At 39.4% G+C, this 16931-nt stretch overlaps 1 protein-coding gene across 1 annotated transcript in view; it reads left to right on the top strand.

Moving 5' to 3' along the window:
* The window catches only part of col7a1l (collagen type VII alpha 1-like), a 71212-nt gene extending 54555 nt beyond the window's left edge, over nt 1–16657 (top strand). Inside the window, exons 82-110 of the mRNA XM_074625463.1 lie at nt 98–136; nt 213–854; nt 980–1015; nt 2787–2813; nt 2929–2988; nt 3326–3451; nt 3623–3694; nt 3894–3929; nt 4118–4177; nt 4299–4343; nt 4457–4492; nt 5589–5624; nt 5783–5839; nt 6139–6210; nt 6361–6432; nt 6532–6567; nt 6976–7056; nt 7143–7196; nt 7266–7319; nt 7416–7478; nt 7567–7629; nt 7797–7913; nt 9999–10076; nt 10854–10907; nt 11033–11081; nt 11890–12096; nt 14761–14832; nt 16034–16207; nt 16366–16657. Coding sequence (XP_074481564.1) covers nt 98–136; nt 213–854; nt 980–1015; nt 2787–2813; nt 2929–2988; nt 3326–3451; nt 3623–3694; nt 3894–3929; nt 4118–4177; nt 4299–4343; nt 4457–4492; nt 5589–5624; nt 5783–5839; nt 6139–6210; nt 6361–6432; nt 6532–6567; nt 6976–7056; nt 7143–7196; nt 7266–7319; nt 7416–7478; nt 7567–7629; nt 7797–7913; nt 9999–10076; nt 10854–10907; nt 11033–11081; nt 11890–12096; nt 14761–14832; nt 16034–16207; nt 16366–16391 — 2544 coding nt within the window. The 3' untranslated portion in view covers nt 16392–16657. The remainder of the gene's footprint in view (nt 1–97; nt 137–212; nt 855–979; nt 1016–2786; nt 2814–2928; nt 2989–3325; nt 3452–3622; nt 3695–3893; nt 3930–4117; nt 4178–4298; nt 4344–4456; nt 4493–5588; nt 5625–5782; nt 5840–6138; nt 6211–6360; nt 6433–6531; nt 6568–6975; nt 7057–7142; nt 7197–7265; nt 7320–7415; nt 7479–7566; nt 7630–7796; nt 7914–9998; nt 10077–10853; nt 10908–11032; nt 11082–11889; nt 12097–14760; nt 14833–16033; nt 16208–16365) is intronic.
* The last annotated feature ends 274 nt before the right edge of the window (nt 16658–16931 follow it).

Here is a 16931-nt window from a genome sequence, read left to right as displayed (position 1 = left end):
TGATACATGTGACTTCATAAAATAAAGTATGAAAATACAATTTAATGATCACTATCTGTGGCCCATATATGAGATTGCCCCTTCATTTTAATTTCAGCATCTGTCCTCTGGAGCTCAAGGTTACAACAGCTGGAATGTAAGTCTGGTAACTATTTTAAAAAAATTGGTATTAATCCAAATAGTGATTTATAAATACAATCTTGTTTCTTTAGCAGAAGAAGGAAGAAAGCTTTCCCCTTCAAACACATACCAGGAGGCAAGAACGAAGGGAGAGGCAGCCATACAGCGATACAGAGAGAGAAATTCAAACAGAAACACAAGGTGGAGGAGAGGAACCGACTGAAGATGAAGAAGTGGAGGAGTGGGAAATAGAACAAGAAAAAGGAGTAGAGACGGATGGATTTACAGAAACAGGTCCTGATCCAGTGTATGAGGAGGAGCGGAGTGGAGACTACGACTGGGAGACAGAGGAGGACGTCGATAGAGAGAGGGGAGGAGAGGAGGAGGACCTGGAGAGGGAGAGAGAGAGGGCAAGGATGGAGATGGAGAGAGAGAGAGACGAGCTGGAGAAAGAGAGGGAGGCCGAGCTAGAGCTGGAGAGAGAAAATATGGAGAGGGATAAGGAGCTGGAGAGGGAGAAAGAGATGGAGATGGAGAGAGAGAAAGAGATGGAGAGGGAGAAAGAGTTGGAGAGGGAGAGGACAGAGCAGGATGGGGAGAGAGACCTGGAGAGGCAGAGGGAGGAGTGGGAGAGGATGAGGGTGGCGATGGAGAGGGAGAGGGGGAGACAGGGGGGATATGATGAAGAAACTGGACAGCCACACCCATACCCTCCAGAGTACTTTTTCCTGAAGGTATGGGCACAAAGTATTCACAACATCATTCTGAAATACTCAACCTGTGTGTTTCACATTCAAAAGGAGGCAGAATAAATGTCCACTTTAATCATCCAATGCTTTTAATGTTTCTTATGCAATAGGGACATCCAGGTGAGAATGGAGTTCCAGGACGAAAGGTGACTTAAAGATATTTTAAACATTAAGATAAAACTTTATTAATAAACACGGTTACCCTTGTAAAGCCGTGATACAATCAAAAATGTAACATTATGAAGGTAAACATGTTGATTTCAGTTATATTACAGGACTTGAGTGATAACAATAACTATATTTACTGAGCCTGTCTTAATGTAATTTAAGGGGAGATACCCCAAGCAAAAGCAATGCTCAAAAACTTAACTGTTTACATTTTGGCAACACTGATTTAAAGGGTCATTTCACCCAAATGGCATAAAATATTTTCTCACTTAATTCATCTACAGGTATCTAGCTGTGCAAGAGTTTTACTTGGCCATATTTTGAGATACATTTCTTTGGGATTTCTTGAAATTTAGTTTGTGGTGGTTACAGGATTGAAAAAGTACATTTAAACAAGACTAAAAGTCTACAGCACCCATTTCGACGGTTTTAAACTCATTAAATGTGCGTTATCGGTCGCTTTAAGCATGATAGATGTGGGTGAGTAGGGGCCTGCTACACCTACTACGTTGTAAAAGTGAAAGCGAAATTTATAAGCAACACGTTCTTACACGTTAAACTGCATGAAACGTCACGTTTTGAACACAAACAAAACAGCTTTTTTAGGTTTAGGCAACAAAACTACCACTTCTTTAGGTTTAAGCAACAAAACCACTTGGTTAATTATAGGAGAAAAGATCGTGCTTTGGCTTAAAATAACTATGTTTCAAAAGTGAAACTTAAAAGTTTAAGGTTAAGACAATTACACATACTGTACCGACTTCAACCCCTATGGGGTTTCACACTGTCTACTCTACAGTGCCTGACTTCTGTTTTTCGTCCTGACATAATTACTACGGTCGCTAGAGGTTGCAGTCGTCTTCTGTTATTACTTTTTTCAGTGATCACCCATGTAAATAGATGATACAAACCTACTAGTGGGTGTAGCAGGCCCCTTCTGACCCACATCTATGAGGCTGATCATCATTGATAACACCCCTTTAATGATCTGATAACAGTCTGACCAGCTGCTACAGCCATGCTAGCAGCTGAGTGAGTCACAATGACAACGCTTACATGATGATGTGCAGGTATAATGTTCACCATTTCAGTTTAGACTGTTAGCATGCTAACATTTGCTAATTTGCAATAAACACAAAGCACACACAGCTGAATGCCATTAAAGTTTAGCAGGCATTAGATCATGAAACAGAAACATGGGAACATAAAAACACAGTTATGTGCGCGGGAAGACACCATGTTTTGTAATTTGGCTGAACCCACCCTTTAAATTAAAAAACATTCTACCACTGCCAGGATTTACTGAGTCACTGATATGGTCTTACTGATTATACTAATTTAAAGCATCATTATCATCATCCTGAGATCACAGAGAAAGAATGACAGTCGCCACACGAAATGTGCCGCCAGTTCATAAAAATATCATCGCCGCTCTTCCCACCTACCCGCAGTGCATCAGTAAATGACATCAGAGCTGAGGGGGAACTTCTCTCCCGTCTCGCCTGTCAGTGAAGCCAGTTGAGTCCAGGCCTTTGATGTCACCCTCTGCTCTATTTCTGTTTGACTGGGAGACAGTAGATTAAAGCAGGCATTAATAATTCCCCTTGTTAAACAGGCTGACAAGCCTGATTATTCTTTTTTGTGTGTTATTTCAAATTCCTCTGTGTTGATTTATTTTGGCTCGTGAAACACAATGTGCTGAGGTGCACTTTCTAACTGATATGTGCTCTTTATGTCCACACTTTTCAGGGGGAATTTGGTGAAAGTGGACAAAAGGTAAATATTCATAAGCTGTTATGAGTTTGTAACGGTGAAATCTGTGAGTTGAGATTTTAATTTAAAGGAATTTCCAGTGTCACATGTTATAGACATGTTTGTCTTGTGTTTTTAGGGAGAGCCAGGCATCGGCCACAGAGGTCCAGAAGGCCAAGCTGGTCCTCCGGGACACAAGGTGAAATTTCAACCCCAAAACAAAAATAGCAAGCAATCTAAAATCAATTAATTAGTCTTTTCCATCTCATTCTCTTTGATTGACTTTGCTTCTCATCGTGGTTTTAATTTAGAGAATTTAATTGGCTCAGTGACTCACTCACTTAAAAATCGTGTTTGAGCATATAAATTGATAAAGGACAGAAGGACTTTATTTGAAAACAATTAATCAAAAGTAATAGAAGAGCTGCATAATTACATTACATGAAGCAATTGACCTTTAACTGAGTGTTTGTCTCCCTAACATTTCATTTGTCTCCATCTTTCTCTCCCTTTTCCTCTTTCTCTTTATACCTCAGGGTGAACCAGGTGAGCCAGGGCCTCCAGGTGCTCAGGGCATCCAGGGTATCCTTGGTAACGCAGGCATGCAGGGCTCCCAGGGCCTTAGAGGCCCCCCAGGGGACCCAGGAGAGCCGGGCAGAGAGGTACATCATCATATATCAACTTACAAGTTGCCATTTAGCTCGCTTTGATCTGTAAAAATGAAGACAGTGAAAGTGAAATGATGCTTTATAATTGTGAATGAATACAGACAGAGAGTGCTGTCCTATATTGGTGTTTAAAAGAGACATGAGATGTTTTGTGTGTTGGTGCAGGGTGAGCGGGGTAAAAGGGGGAAGAATGGATCGCCTGGCGCTCCTGGACCTCGAGGAGGAGCAGGACCTCATGTAAGAAAATACAAAGGATCTTTGCAGGCGCTGTGTCTGATTTTAGTGATTTTTTTCATGTGTAGTAAGGTTTCCCACATGAAGTATGAGTAAAACGTAATCCTTATTTGCTTTAGGGACATTTTATCTGATTTATTGTCAACTGGAAATGATGTTTAATGATATTTTCTTTCACTACCACTGCATCTCTCTAATAAAGGGTCCTCTTGGTGTGCCTGGAGTAAAAGGAATCAAGGTACAAACAATACCGTATATGTGATATCTGAGTAGCATTTACTTTAGTTTTGTTTGGCCCATGAATCCAACATAATATTATAAGAACTTAGTTTTATGTTAGTAGCAGCAGGATACTGTTATTGTCATTTTCATCTCTGCAGTGTAAAAAAAAGTTGATCGTTACTTCATTTTCCTCGTCCTCATCAGGGTGACAGTATTCCTGGAGAGCCTGGTGCCAGGGGGTTGTCTGGCTTCCCTGGCAGAAGGGTGGGTTGAGTTCAGCTTATGTAATGTAAAAATCACACACTCACTGTCATACAGTATTTAGTACATTCCTGTAATGTTGGTGAATTATGCAGTAACATTAAAAGATGTCTTTTCTTTTCAGGGTGAAAAAGGCACTCTAGGTATTAAAGGAGTTCCTGGGTATTTAGTAAGCAACTTTTCAAAACCATTCAACTGAGTATAACATTTCATTTGAGACAAACCGAGTTTCACTTATGTACACTTGGAGACAAAATCCTTTTGTTTTCAAATTTGTTATAGGGTCCAAAAGGCTTGCGAGGCGGCAGAGGTGACAAGGTGAGCTGTTATTTCACATGATTGGTCTGTGTTTGTGTTAATTAATCATATACTAATACTAGAATACTGTGATGTTTGATGCCAATTTGGAGTCTCTAATTTCAGCAAACAAGACTTTGCAAATTATTAAACTCCCAATACATGCCAACCACCTGTTGTGCCTCATCCAAAGGTTAAATTGAATCAAATCAATTTTTATTGCCACACTTACTCATATACAGCACAATGTAGTGAAATGTAGTCTCTGCATTTAACCCATCCTAGCATTAGGCTGGTGGGCTGCTACTATACAGCACCCAGGGGGCAGTTTGGGGGTTCAGTGGCTTGCTTAAGGGCACCTCAGCAGTGCCCAGGAGGCCAATTGGCACCTCTCCAGCTTACAACACTAGTGTGAGTCTGCACTATTACCAGCAGGGAGGATAGATGAAAGATTTCTGGACTCATTTTGGAATCTGATGAAGCAGGCAACATTCATACTTTTAAACATTTGTGCTTTTTTCTGACCTCTTTCATCCCTAAAGTGTGTTCACCCAAAGGACTTTATCTAGCAACTTGATGTTTTTCTATTTACAGTGCATTTTCTGTAAAAATCGATACACCATGGTGCACAAAAAGCATGGTGCTGCTATTTCTGAGATGCTAGATGATCAATGTACTTCTTGACCTTGTCTGCCTGCGTGTACTTGAGATTTGAGTGAAGAGGCCAACATTGACATTTGAACGTGTAGATGCTCATACAGACGTCCCCGTTCCATTTAAAGTGACAGTAGTAGTGATGTCAGACTTTCTTCATATTTGTTTGTTCCTTTTTTTACTGAAGTGTCACAACCGAGTGACTCATTCCTGTCAAATTCCACTAAACCTTGGTCATGTTGTGTACAACAACCATTCATGGCATTTTATCAAAGGTGGATTACGTTAGACTGGATTTTATTGTATTGGGAAGGGCTTTAATAAAATGCTGAGGGCTCAGCAGTTTCCCTGTTGCAACACCAAAGCAGCAAAAAATATGAAGTAATATTTGTACTTTTGTTAACACCTGGGAATGAAATAATCATCTTTGGAAAGTCGTTTCAAAAAGCATCTTTCTTTGCAGGGGGATCCTGGGTTGCCTGGAGTCAGAGGAGAGAGGGTATGATGATTTTTTTCTTTTTAGGGCTTCAAATGAAGTGCACATTATTCATGGCTCGATATATATACATCCATGGGAATTCACATTATTTGCTTTATCATTTGTTGCAGATTACATTTATTTGTAGCTGGTATTCACAATTTAATCCCTTCCTACAGGGGAGTCAGCTTCAAATACAGGGACCCCGTGGATTTAAGGGTTCCAAAGGAGAGCTGGTGAGATCATCTGTTGTATTTGCCATCTGGTTTAAATTCAACACAATTCAATACAACTTTATTTGTTCTTACAAGGGCATTGTACTCAGCCTGTTTCCACTTAGATAGACAAATGCACACACAATAAATAGAAGAAAGAGAAGAAAAAAAACGGTCTTAATGACAATGCTAAAACAATCAAAGGCTACATGCTTGGAATTAGGAGGAAATATTTTCATAAATACTATAATTATCCAAACATATATCTAGAAACACACATAAAAAGACCTACGAAGAATTGAGTAGACGTTTTGTTTCAGGGGGAGCGAGGCCCGCCAGGTTTTGACGGCGATAAAGGAGAAAAGGGCGAGGACGGTCCACCTGGAGTCAAGGTAAATTTGAAAAACGGAAAGAACAAGAATACCTGCCATAAGACATTTAGAGCAGGGAAATGTGATTCACAACAGTGATGTTATACCGGTCATGATTAAGTGATATTATATTTCACGATTATGAAAAGTATTTTAATTTGTTTTTTAAAGGGCATAAAGGGTGATGCAGGCACTAAGGGGGCATTGGGGCGTTTTGGAGCACGAGGACCAGTCGGACAGAAGGTAATAAGGGTTAAGTTTAATATCTTGATGCTGCAACAACATTATTATAACTTTTCAACACTTTTATGCTAGTGCTGAAATTGTCCTCTTTTCCTGCAGGGAGATCCAGGAGAGCCAGGAGTCAATGGAGAGATGGTAGAGCTACAATGCAAACATAAGCAAACAAACATTCAGTAATTGTAATTGGAGCCAAAATTCATTTTTAAAGAGGACATATTATGCTTTTGAGCTTTTTCCCTTTCCTTTAGTGTGTTATATATTTTTTTGTGCATGTAAAAGTTCTTCAAAGTTACAAAGTCCACTGCTCCTAAACTGCCTGAAACACCTTGCTTGAAGTCCCGCCTTTTCATCCCTTACGTGGTGATGTCACCAAGTGACACATTTGCATAATAAAAAGTAAAGTGTTTTTTGAATATTGAAACATGTAAACATTTGTAGTAGAAACCCAAAATACAAGTATGCACCTGAAAATAAGCACAATAGGTCCTCTTTAACTTCAGGCAATCCCATACAGTAATATATATACCAATGCTGTGATTTAAGGGTCGCAACGGGGATCATGGAGTGGACGGGGCAAAGGGGGACAAAGGAGACAAAGGAGTGCTGGGCCAGCAGGGCAATCAGGTACATTGAAAATCAATATATAACCAATCGTGATCCTTTGAATTTTTAAAGATTCAACATCATTTATTGTTTTGTTTTGTCCACAGGGTGATGCAGGAGAACCAGGCTTAGCAGGAGACAATGGGGAGACGGGAGAGAAGGTGGAGGAAGTTATCATTTATTGAGTTTCAGGTTCTCTATTTGCATGATATATTGACATTTCTTTTCAGGGTTTCAGAGGTTTACCTGGACGCATTGGAAGTCCAGGCCTGGATGGAGAAAAGGTTAGGCCTGAATTAGCATATTAGACTAAAACAGAGTTATCTAACATGTGAAGAAATGTTGTCAGTAATCTAGATAACTTTGTCTTTGCAAAACAGGGAGAAATGGGGTTGCACGGCACCCCTGGTATACCTGGGCTGAATGGACTCGTAGGGCGCAAGGTAAACATTAGAGTGTGCACATATTTCTCTTTCTCTCTTACCCAAACATATACAAAGTTACTATTCTCTTCATGTGATATCACTTCAGGGTGATAAGGGACAAGGAGGCACCAATGGATTTGATGGTGAACCAGGAGTGAAAGGAGTAAAGGTTAGTAAATTCAAAATAACTGGTCGTTATCCAACTAATTTCACCAGTGATTATGTGTTTCTTATTGTTAAATTCCCAGGAAAAATAACAGCATAATGTTTTTTTTTATCTTCCCCTGCACACAAAGGATGTGTTGGTGTGTTAATGTACTTCTTTGCTCCATGCAGGGTACAGGCGGTTTCCCAGGCTTCCCAGGGTTTAAGGGGTCAGCAGGGAATCCAGGAAGGGATGGAGATGAGGGACCACCAGCAAACCCAGGACTCCGTGGGCTCACAGGGCCTAAGGTACAGTATTCCTACTCCCTCAGTGTATTGAGGAATTATTTTACACTGCATTAATAATGCTTTATTGTGAAATGGAAGAAAAACGTGGGCTTGTTATCAACATTACAATTAATTATCTCATATCAAGCTGCTCTCTTGACCACGACTTGATCATAGTCTAGCTGTTCTCCTTTGACAAGGACTTATTTGAATGTTATCTCTGTAATCGGTAGTTCATCTCTGCTTGTGTCAAATCACATTTTTTATCTTAAAATACCATTTTCATATATGTAGCGTCATAGATGTTTTACATTTAATGACAAAGTAATCCCAAAACTGCAAAAAAACATATAGCATCTACAGTATACACACACACACACATATCCGTTCATACACAGAGACTACTGTATATGTGTGTGTATGCAAGCCCGATCATACGTGCTAATTACAGTGAGTGGTCAGACATTCAGTAACATAGTCGTCCGTCTATTTGAAACGGAGCTGACAGCCTGGTGACTAAACCTCTGACACATTTTGTGAATATAATTATAATTTCCCATCATCCAAAGTTCACCTTTTTTCAAAGACATCTTTATATATTCCATACTGTGTGAGTCACTTTCGCCATGAGTTGTTCGTGTTGTTGTCTTGAGTCATTGGAGTCATTGTTTTTTTCCACTCTTTTGTTATTTGCTTCAGTGCTGTGATCCTGAATAGATCATTTTCATCTTGACTAAGACCAGTTGGATGTTTTCCCAGGATGATGAAATAAAAGCTGCTCTCTTGATCACGACTTCACTACATAATTTTCTCAAGATAACAAATTAATAATAGTCTAGCTGTTGTTTTGAATGTCTTCTCTACACAATGAAGCAACTTCTTTGACGCACTAACACTGAGCTATGACAGCACTGAAAAGCCAAATCAGAAGCTTCTGCAAATATATATGTACAGTTAAGTATTTCTCCGGATGCCCTCAGAACAATTTATTTATATATATATTAGTATCTACAGGCTTATTCAGTTGTTAATCCTTGTATGGTACACACACACAGCTATCTGTCAGTCTTTAAAAAAATACATTTCTGTAAAAAAAAGTCCAAGTTAAAAGAGAAGACAATGAGCAGGAGGATGAGCTGAGCCTGATTACCGTCATCACCATGTAGCCTGCGCTCTGTATACTGCAGCAGTGGATACAGCACAGACATGTCCTTAATTAACACACACACACACACACGCACACACACACTGAGGCCTATTTTCGTCTGCAGCTTTCAAGTAATATCTTACTCAATTAGCTCCTTTCAGCTACAATTAGCAGACTTTCAGTGTTGACGGAGAGAGGCTGGAAACCTCTAATGAGGATATTCCGAGGATGAACCTAATTGGTCTGTCTTTCATGCCGCACAGAAGTGAGTGTACTGCTGTGTTTTTCTTTCTTGTTAGCAAAGAGGTTTTGTATGAAAGAATTTCAAAACTCATAACCAGTGGGCAACATCCAGGTCTGAAAAGTGAAGCCAATGCTGAAGTGCCTTAAACTTGCATTCTTTCTAACAGCCAGCAGGGGGCGACTCCTCTGGTTGCAAAAAGAAGTCTGATTGTATAGAAGTCTATGAGAAAATGAGCCTACTTCTCACTTGATTTATTACCTCAGTAAACATTGTAAACATGAGTTTATGGTCTCAATCGCTAGTTTCAAGTCTTCTTCAATACAGCATGATGTTCATTTAGTAAATTATGGTCCCATTTAGAGTCAAATAGACCATAAAGCAGGTTATGCTTTAGGGCTTGGCTACCTTGTGATTGACAAGTTGCTACCACTGCGTTCTCATCTTAGAACTTTAACCCTTTAAGAGTGTTTTCAGTTCAGGAATTTTTATTGTCTAAAAATGTCTTATTCAGTGTTCAGTTGTACTTAGCTCCACCCTCTCGTGTCACTTCTGGTTGCAAAGAACCAACATGGCGACGGCCAAAATGCTAAACTCGAGGCTTCAAAACTGTAGTCCACAAATCAATGGGTGACGTCACGGTGACTATGTCCACTTCTTATGTATATAAGTCTATGCTTACTATGTGTTTTCTCTCTTTGATATTTTTGTCAAACAGGGGGACCGAGGCAGAAGGGGCAGATCGAAGCCATGTCAGAGGGGAGTACCCGGGACGCCAGGACTAACAGGAAAGAGTGTGAGAGTCACACATGAACACACACACTTCTCTGAACAAACTTACAGTGGAGAGAGCCAAGCCAAGTCTTGACCCTTTCCTAGCTAGCTTCTGTAACGCAATGGGTTTTCTCATTCTCTATTGAACTAGATAGTACAATTTGAGCATCTAATCATTTTAACAAAGGTAAAACAATGCTGAAGATAAAACAACAATGAGCTCCATGAGGCTTTGAAAGCATGCCAATTGGAGAGACTCATGGGAGTATAAACAATACATACATTATATTTGTTATGTAGTATGTTCATTAACATGTATCAGCAGATAAAAAAAAAAAATCAGAAAGGCTATATAGATCATTTTTGAATAGCTGCATTCAATTGTTTTAGTGTTAGTATTGGATTTTATTAATACTGTATATCAAACCTTCAGCGCCACTTTTGCACCAGTTTGTTGTTGGTGTTTTTGCTGAGAGGGAGATGTCGTTTGCATCAGAAATTCCCCATAAATACCACTTTTTAATAAAACTAGAAGCATGGCGTGAATATTTTCTCACTCAGCTGTTTGTTCTTATGCTACAATATAACATGAATGTGGTATTCAATTCACTTGGCGACAGTGTAAAGGAAAAACTAACCTATTAATCTTGTGTACAGGCCTGGTTTTTCACAAGGGAAGGGGATAGGACTTTATACTCTCTATAGTGGTTTTGTTCACATTAAAATGCTTTGTATAAATACTTATAACTTGATAGAATGTAATTAATCTTGTGTATTTGTAAATGTGTTTTTGCTTTAGGGTGAACTCGGTATTGAAGGAGGAAAAGGGGATAAGGGGGAGCCTGGACTCACAGTACGTGTTTATCACAATCACACACACATATACACACACATTTAAAGTATATATACTGTATATATACGAGTTTAGCTAAATGAATAACTGACTGAACTTTGAATCTTGTCATTCTCTGTGTCAAGGCTGAAGAAGTGAAGGAGCTAGTCACCCAGGAGGTGGTAGAAAAGTGTGGTAAGATAGTGCGTGCGTAGGTTGGGTCAGGTTGGGTCACTTGTACATTTTGAACCTTCTGTGTGCTTGTACTTATCCAATAATGAGTATATGCATGCCTCTAGACAGGCCTACATATGTGTGTGGTTGTTTGTTGTGAAGCTCCCGTGGCAGTATCATGGCACCCGTGTGTGTTTTGCCATCTGCTATGTTCTCTCAGAGGAACACACACCATGGTGCCAGCAACAGTAGAGCCATTCACAAACACGAGACGGCCATTAAGTGGGACGCCTCCTCACCAAGAAGCCACTATACACTTACAAGACACTTAAAGGACAATTCTGCTTATTGTCAACCTTTTTCACGGAAGACATTTCGACATTATAGCTATATGAGTTTCTCTGCTATGTCATCCCCACACTTTGGCTTATTATTTGCAGAAAAAACATATGATTTGGGCAAAGAATATCACAGCATGAATGGTCTACTTGCTAATTGTTGCTTATTAAAACCACACGCTATATATTTGGTGAAAATATGTGTTTTAACCTTTTTTTGCATTTCACTTCAATGGCTTTATTTAGCAGCAAACTGCAAGTAGGCAGAGTGAAGTAGTCTACAGTGAATAAAGTGGTCTGGATGGAATTAACGAAGAAACTAAAACCTGAAATGATGATTTAATGGTCTCATACTGATTTATTTACTCAAACTTTGCCATTGAATGCTCTATTATTTATAAAAAAGTGTCTTGATGTATAATACAAGATAGAGTAAATACTAAAAACAGCGTTCTTATTTTGTGTTCATGATCATGTTTGTATCTTTACAGGGTTGGAATACAAGTTCATGGTAAAGTCTGTGGATCCAGATGGAACAACCGCAGTGACTGAGAATAAAAAAGAGCCGGACGATGTTGTGATATCCCTCAGCCGTGACCTCCATGAAGAAGGGATGGAGGAAGAAGAAGTGGAAGACTACGGAGACGAACTGGGAGAAATGACCAGTCCTTCTCCTGTGATCCTACCAAACTGCACTGGTAATTATAATTATTTCAATATAACACAACTAACTGTTTTGCAGGGTCCAAGCCCATGGGCCAAACACACAGATGCCTGAGATACCATCATTTTCCAAAGTGCTCAGTTGTCCCCACAACAGATTTATAGAGTGTGACCAAGTGTGTGTCACAGCTTAACAGTTACATATGTCATACTTATGTGTAACAGCTGTGATGTAGACAGTTTTCTCGTGTGTTAGTGGGGACTTTGGAACAGTGATAATGTACTCTGAGGTGTTTGGAGAAAGACATCACCTCTATCTCATCTATTGTTGCTTATATTGGGACACCTCAGAGTATATTATCACGCTTCTCATGGTCATTTAGTGGTAGGAATAGGTTGTGTTCCATACATTTTTATAGGTCTATTTGTAGCCAGTTTAACTCTTGGTTAGGTTGCATTCAACACTGAGTTAAAGTCAAGATGCAATGAAAAATGCCTTTTAACCCGTTAAGATCCCATTCCCGCTCATATTGTGCACCTTAACCTTAATATATTTAATAATATGTGCAAAGAAATTTACACAGCAATCAATTTCTTCGTATTTTTATATGAAAATCCAACCATCTTTTCGTTCTGTAAAACAAAATATCACGTGCAAGTACCAACCAATTTCAACCATTAATATCATGACATCTATCCATCAATCAATCTGCAACTTTTAGCGACAAGGAAAAAGCCCGCTCACTTTTTAGCTGTCCAATCAAATGCAACGGGTTTGATTAAAATCCCTCTCATAACTGTGCAACCACCATGTGCAACGCTCAAATATTTTGTTTCACCGGGGAATACTCACAGTACAGAAGCTAAAGATGCTCTAACTTCCGTTTGAGCCTGAATCATGTCACTATGATTATCTTCCGTGGTTAAAGAATGTACCAAGTAAAAAAGTAAAGGTGGCGCTACTGAGCACACTGTATCCGGTTGAGGGCACTTTAGGGTTTGTGGCAAACAATTTTTCTATGTCTGGTTGATCGGTATCACGGTCTAATACTTTGAAATTTACTATATTCTGCAAATTCCAACTATATACGGAGATTAGGTCAACACTGTGGGGTAATGCAAGAACTATATCTGGCATAAAATGGTCGAAAACGATCAAGTTGAAAGTCAGTTTTTGACTATATGTCATAAATGCATGTTGAGCATAGCAACACTTTTAATTCTAGTTAGCACGCAATCTGCTTAATATGTCATACAGCCCACGTTTCCTGTCTATATCCACACTGTCGACTATCAAAAAAAGGAAAAAGTGGTGCAACAAAAAAGCCCTCGGCTCCTAGAGTGTTACTGAAACCATCAACATCAAGACAACAAAGCAACCAGAAAGTTAAAGGGTCAACATGAACTAAGTAATCACACAATATTTCATGAAGCTCACAGCAAATAAAGCCCCCCAGGCATGTGCAACCCAATTTATTTTAATTCTTGCTTCAAGTAAGCAGAAAACTAATCAAAGAGTGAGCCTGTCATTGCCCATTGTCAATGTCAGCATGTTTATTCATAACTTACAGTCATTAGATACAAAATCGTGACATTTAGCTCATTCTGTGTACAAAATAATGACTGTGCACAAGCACAGCAGGTCACATTTAAATATTTACTCTTTCATTTGGAGACTTCAAAGGAATTAAATAAAAATTGCCACATGTGCCAACCTCTGCAACTGCATTTAACTGCCTGGGCGGCTGTGGCTCAGAGCAGGTAGTGGACGCAGTGGATGCAGTGTTAAGCGCTTTGAGTGGTCAGAAGAGTAGAAAAGCGCTATATAAATGCAAGTCCATTTACAATTTACCATAAAAAAATCTATTGTATTAACCAGTGTTCCTTAAGCACATACTTTACATTAACAAATCTCATTGGAAGAGCTCTTTCTTCTTCTTTCTTACACAATACTGTCACCTGTGTGAGTGCAGTAGGGTGCAGGGAGACGGCACTTTGTGAAATTAAAGTACATGCTACCCGAGACAAAGGCCTTTCTTTGGTCAGTAAAGTGTGAGTTTCATACATTGTATATAGTTTAATCAAACATAGTATTAGTTCAGACAGAACACTGAGGTCGGCGATCGTCATCAGCTGCTTCATTCATGCTTCACAGTCACCGGCTCATTTACCAGCTGTGTTGCTATCAGCTCATACGCTCACGCCAACGTCATTCATTACTTCAGCTTTCTTTATGTGCTATAAATAATCAATTCCTTGACGTAAGTGTCTCTGACTGAACTCAGTGTTCATTTTGTGAATATAATAATAGGCAATATTAGTGATGTTGGTAGATCAAATCAGATGAAAAGAGTTCAACACAGCAAACAAAGAACTAGAAACTAGTGCTTGTGGCTGTCTGTACTCATACATTTGTTTTATCCAGATCTTTGAATAACTTTTCAATGTTTTTATTCCCCCTTTGTATACTTAGTGAACTGTAATTCCTTCAAACTAAGTCTGTAGGGTTGCAGATTTACAGAACTTTTGCACAGAGAAATAAGAAAGACTAACAATGAACGCTCCATGTACTTATGTTGATCGCTCTGATTTAAGATGAGTCAAAACACAACTGGCGTTCATTAAATGTTGGTCAAGTCGAAGTGGTTCCTTCTGATGATTGAATCCACCAACCTGTAAAACTTGTCATTGTTGTTCAGATTCTCTTGAGGGAGGGACTGTGGAGTGGGGACAGAGGAAGAAAAGAAGCATATTTGGAGCAAACGCTGCTGGTGAGTGGCCAAAACAACTGATTTCCTTCCCCTCTTTCTTTAATCTTGTTTACTTTCTCTGTGTATTCCGTTTTTCTGTCACATTTTCACAATCTATGAGTAATTAGCTGCTTGAAATTATTAAAAGCACAAGGTTGGAGAGAATGATAAGAAGAGCAAAACTTAATCCATGAGTGTTTGACAGCCTGTGCTATGTTTCATGACGCACTTCTTTAGCAGTGAAAAGGAAGATTTAAAGCGTCATGAAGAATGTGGTTTCACACTAAATCTTGTCGATAGCATCCAGCAAGTCAGTTCACAGTTGCTCATTCATATATAAAGGAATAGTGTGGCATTGTGGGACGTATTTGCTGTCTTCTTGAGAGTTACATATCAGCTTAATCTCTGTGTGTTCAATACAGAGATGTTGGAGATGATGGGTGTTAAGCCAAGTTTAGCACAGGGACTGGAATCGGGGGAAACCAGTAAAAGAAATCAGTTGGGTGTGACCACTAGATAAGACGACTTATTTTGCTCTGTGCATTATATGATAGCTGTTTTGATCTCATCCAGCTCTCTATAAGAAAGCAAACAAGCAAGCATCCCTTTTACACAAGCACTTGTCTCAATGGTACTGCAGGCTTTTATCATCTAATTTGTGAAATCTTGTCAGACATACTCTAATATCTCCCCACTTAATCATAGCTCTACCAAGCATTTTGCACACTAGTGGCCCCAAGTGGTCTCTAAAGAAAAAGGTAACGCCTGCACACTACTCCATGCCAACATTTCGATCCTGTTTGGATCTTCGTCAGGTCAAAATGTTTGAAAAAGTGGAAACTACAACCATATTTATACATAAAGCAGCCCAATAGGCAAACTAGCTCTATGATGATGATGATGATATGAACACCGTGTGATAAAAGCATCCACAAACAATTCACAATTTCATGCTTCTAAATATCAATATTTGATGTCATATTCATCATCTCACATATCAGAAAATCTTTCACCTACATATTCTATATTCTAAACATATTTTTTTTCAGTGTGAAAGACTTCATCATACAGGAATAATGTAGTCGGTGATCCTCAAACATATTGAAACATTTCCTTCATTTTGCAGCATATCCAACACCTGATGGGTAAATACAGTGAAACTACAGCATCTCAGTTTGTGGGGTATTTTTAACCTTTTTTTTATTTTCCACCAAACATGCAGACCGCTGCCTGGAGCCGATGTCAGAGGGGGCCTGTTCAGAATATGTTCTGCTCTGGTACTTCCACCCTCGCTCAGGGGAATGCAGGCCGTTTGTCTACGGGGGCTGTGATGGCAACGGAAACCGATTCTCCTCAAGACAAGAGTGCCAGAGTTGGTGTAGGATGGAGAGGAGAGGTAGGGGGGAACCTGTCAGATCACACATGAGATATACATGAACTAATCTTCTTTAAAAGGATTTGGTTGTACAGTACAAATGGGGGGATACTGATACAAAAATAGATATTCTGTTCACCTTTTCTTATAGTAATACAAGTGTATGTACACTTCCACAGGTACCGAGCCCTGGAGAGGAAACTAGCAACCCCAAAGGAGAAAATCATTTTTGTACATAACTGTGTAAAATGTTTTGTGTTTTATATTGGATTTATTTATATATTTGAACTGCTGTTTCTTGATTTGTTTTATGGACAAAGTGTTTGAAATCAAAATGTGAATTTTGTAATTTCTATATGTGTTTCTGAAATGAGTTTTTGAATGTCAAAAGTGATCAACATTCACACTACTGAAAAATTAAATCCGTCTTTTTTTGTGTGTCTTTGTCGTGATCGTCTCTTCTCTCTCTCTCTCTAGTCTCTTTATGTAACGCTCAGTCATCTTTCTTATGTTTTGTCAATTGCGCTGCACCCTGTGCGGTGAGAAAAATAAGAAGCTGGTGGCTGATTTCCTGCTGCCACCTTCACCACTACATATGCTCCTTTGGCAGGGGGTGTTATGGGTCAGGCTGGGAGCCAGATGAGGGACCAACAGGAGCCCAGTGAGGGAGATCACGCGGGGACTGTTTTATAGGACTCTCCATCAGACGGACGCAGCAGTAGCAGGGGATTCCTGCGTGGGTGTT

Source organism: Sebastes fasciatus, chromosome 23 (genome assembly GCF_043250625.1).
Source record: "Sebastes fasciatus isolate fSebFas1 chromosome 23, fSebFas1.pri, whole genome shotgun sequence".
NCBI lineage: Eukaryota > Metazoa > Chordata > Actinopteri > Perciformes > Sebastidae > Sebastes > Sebastes fasciatus.
This window is presented reverse-complemented; position numbering and strand designations above follow the sequence as displayed.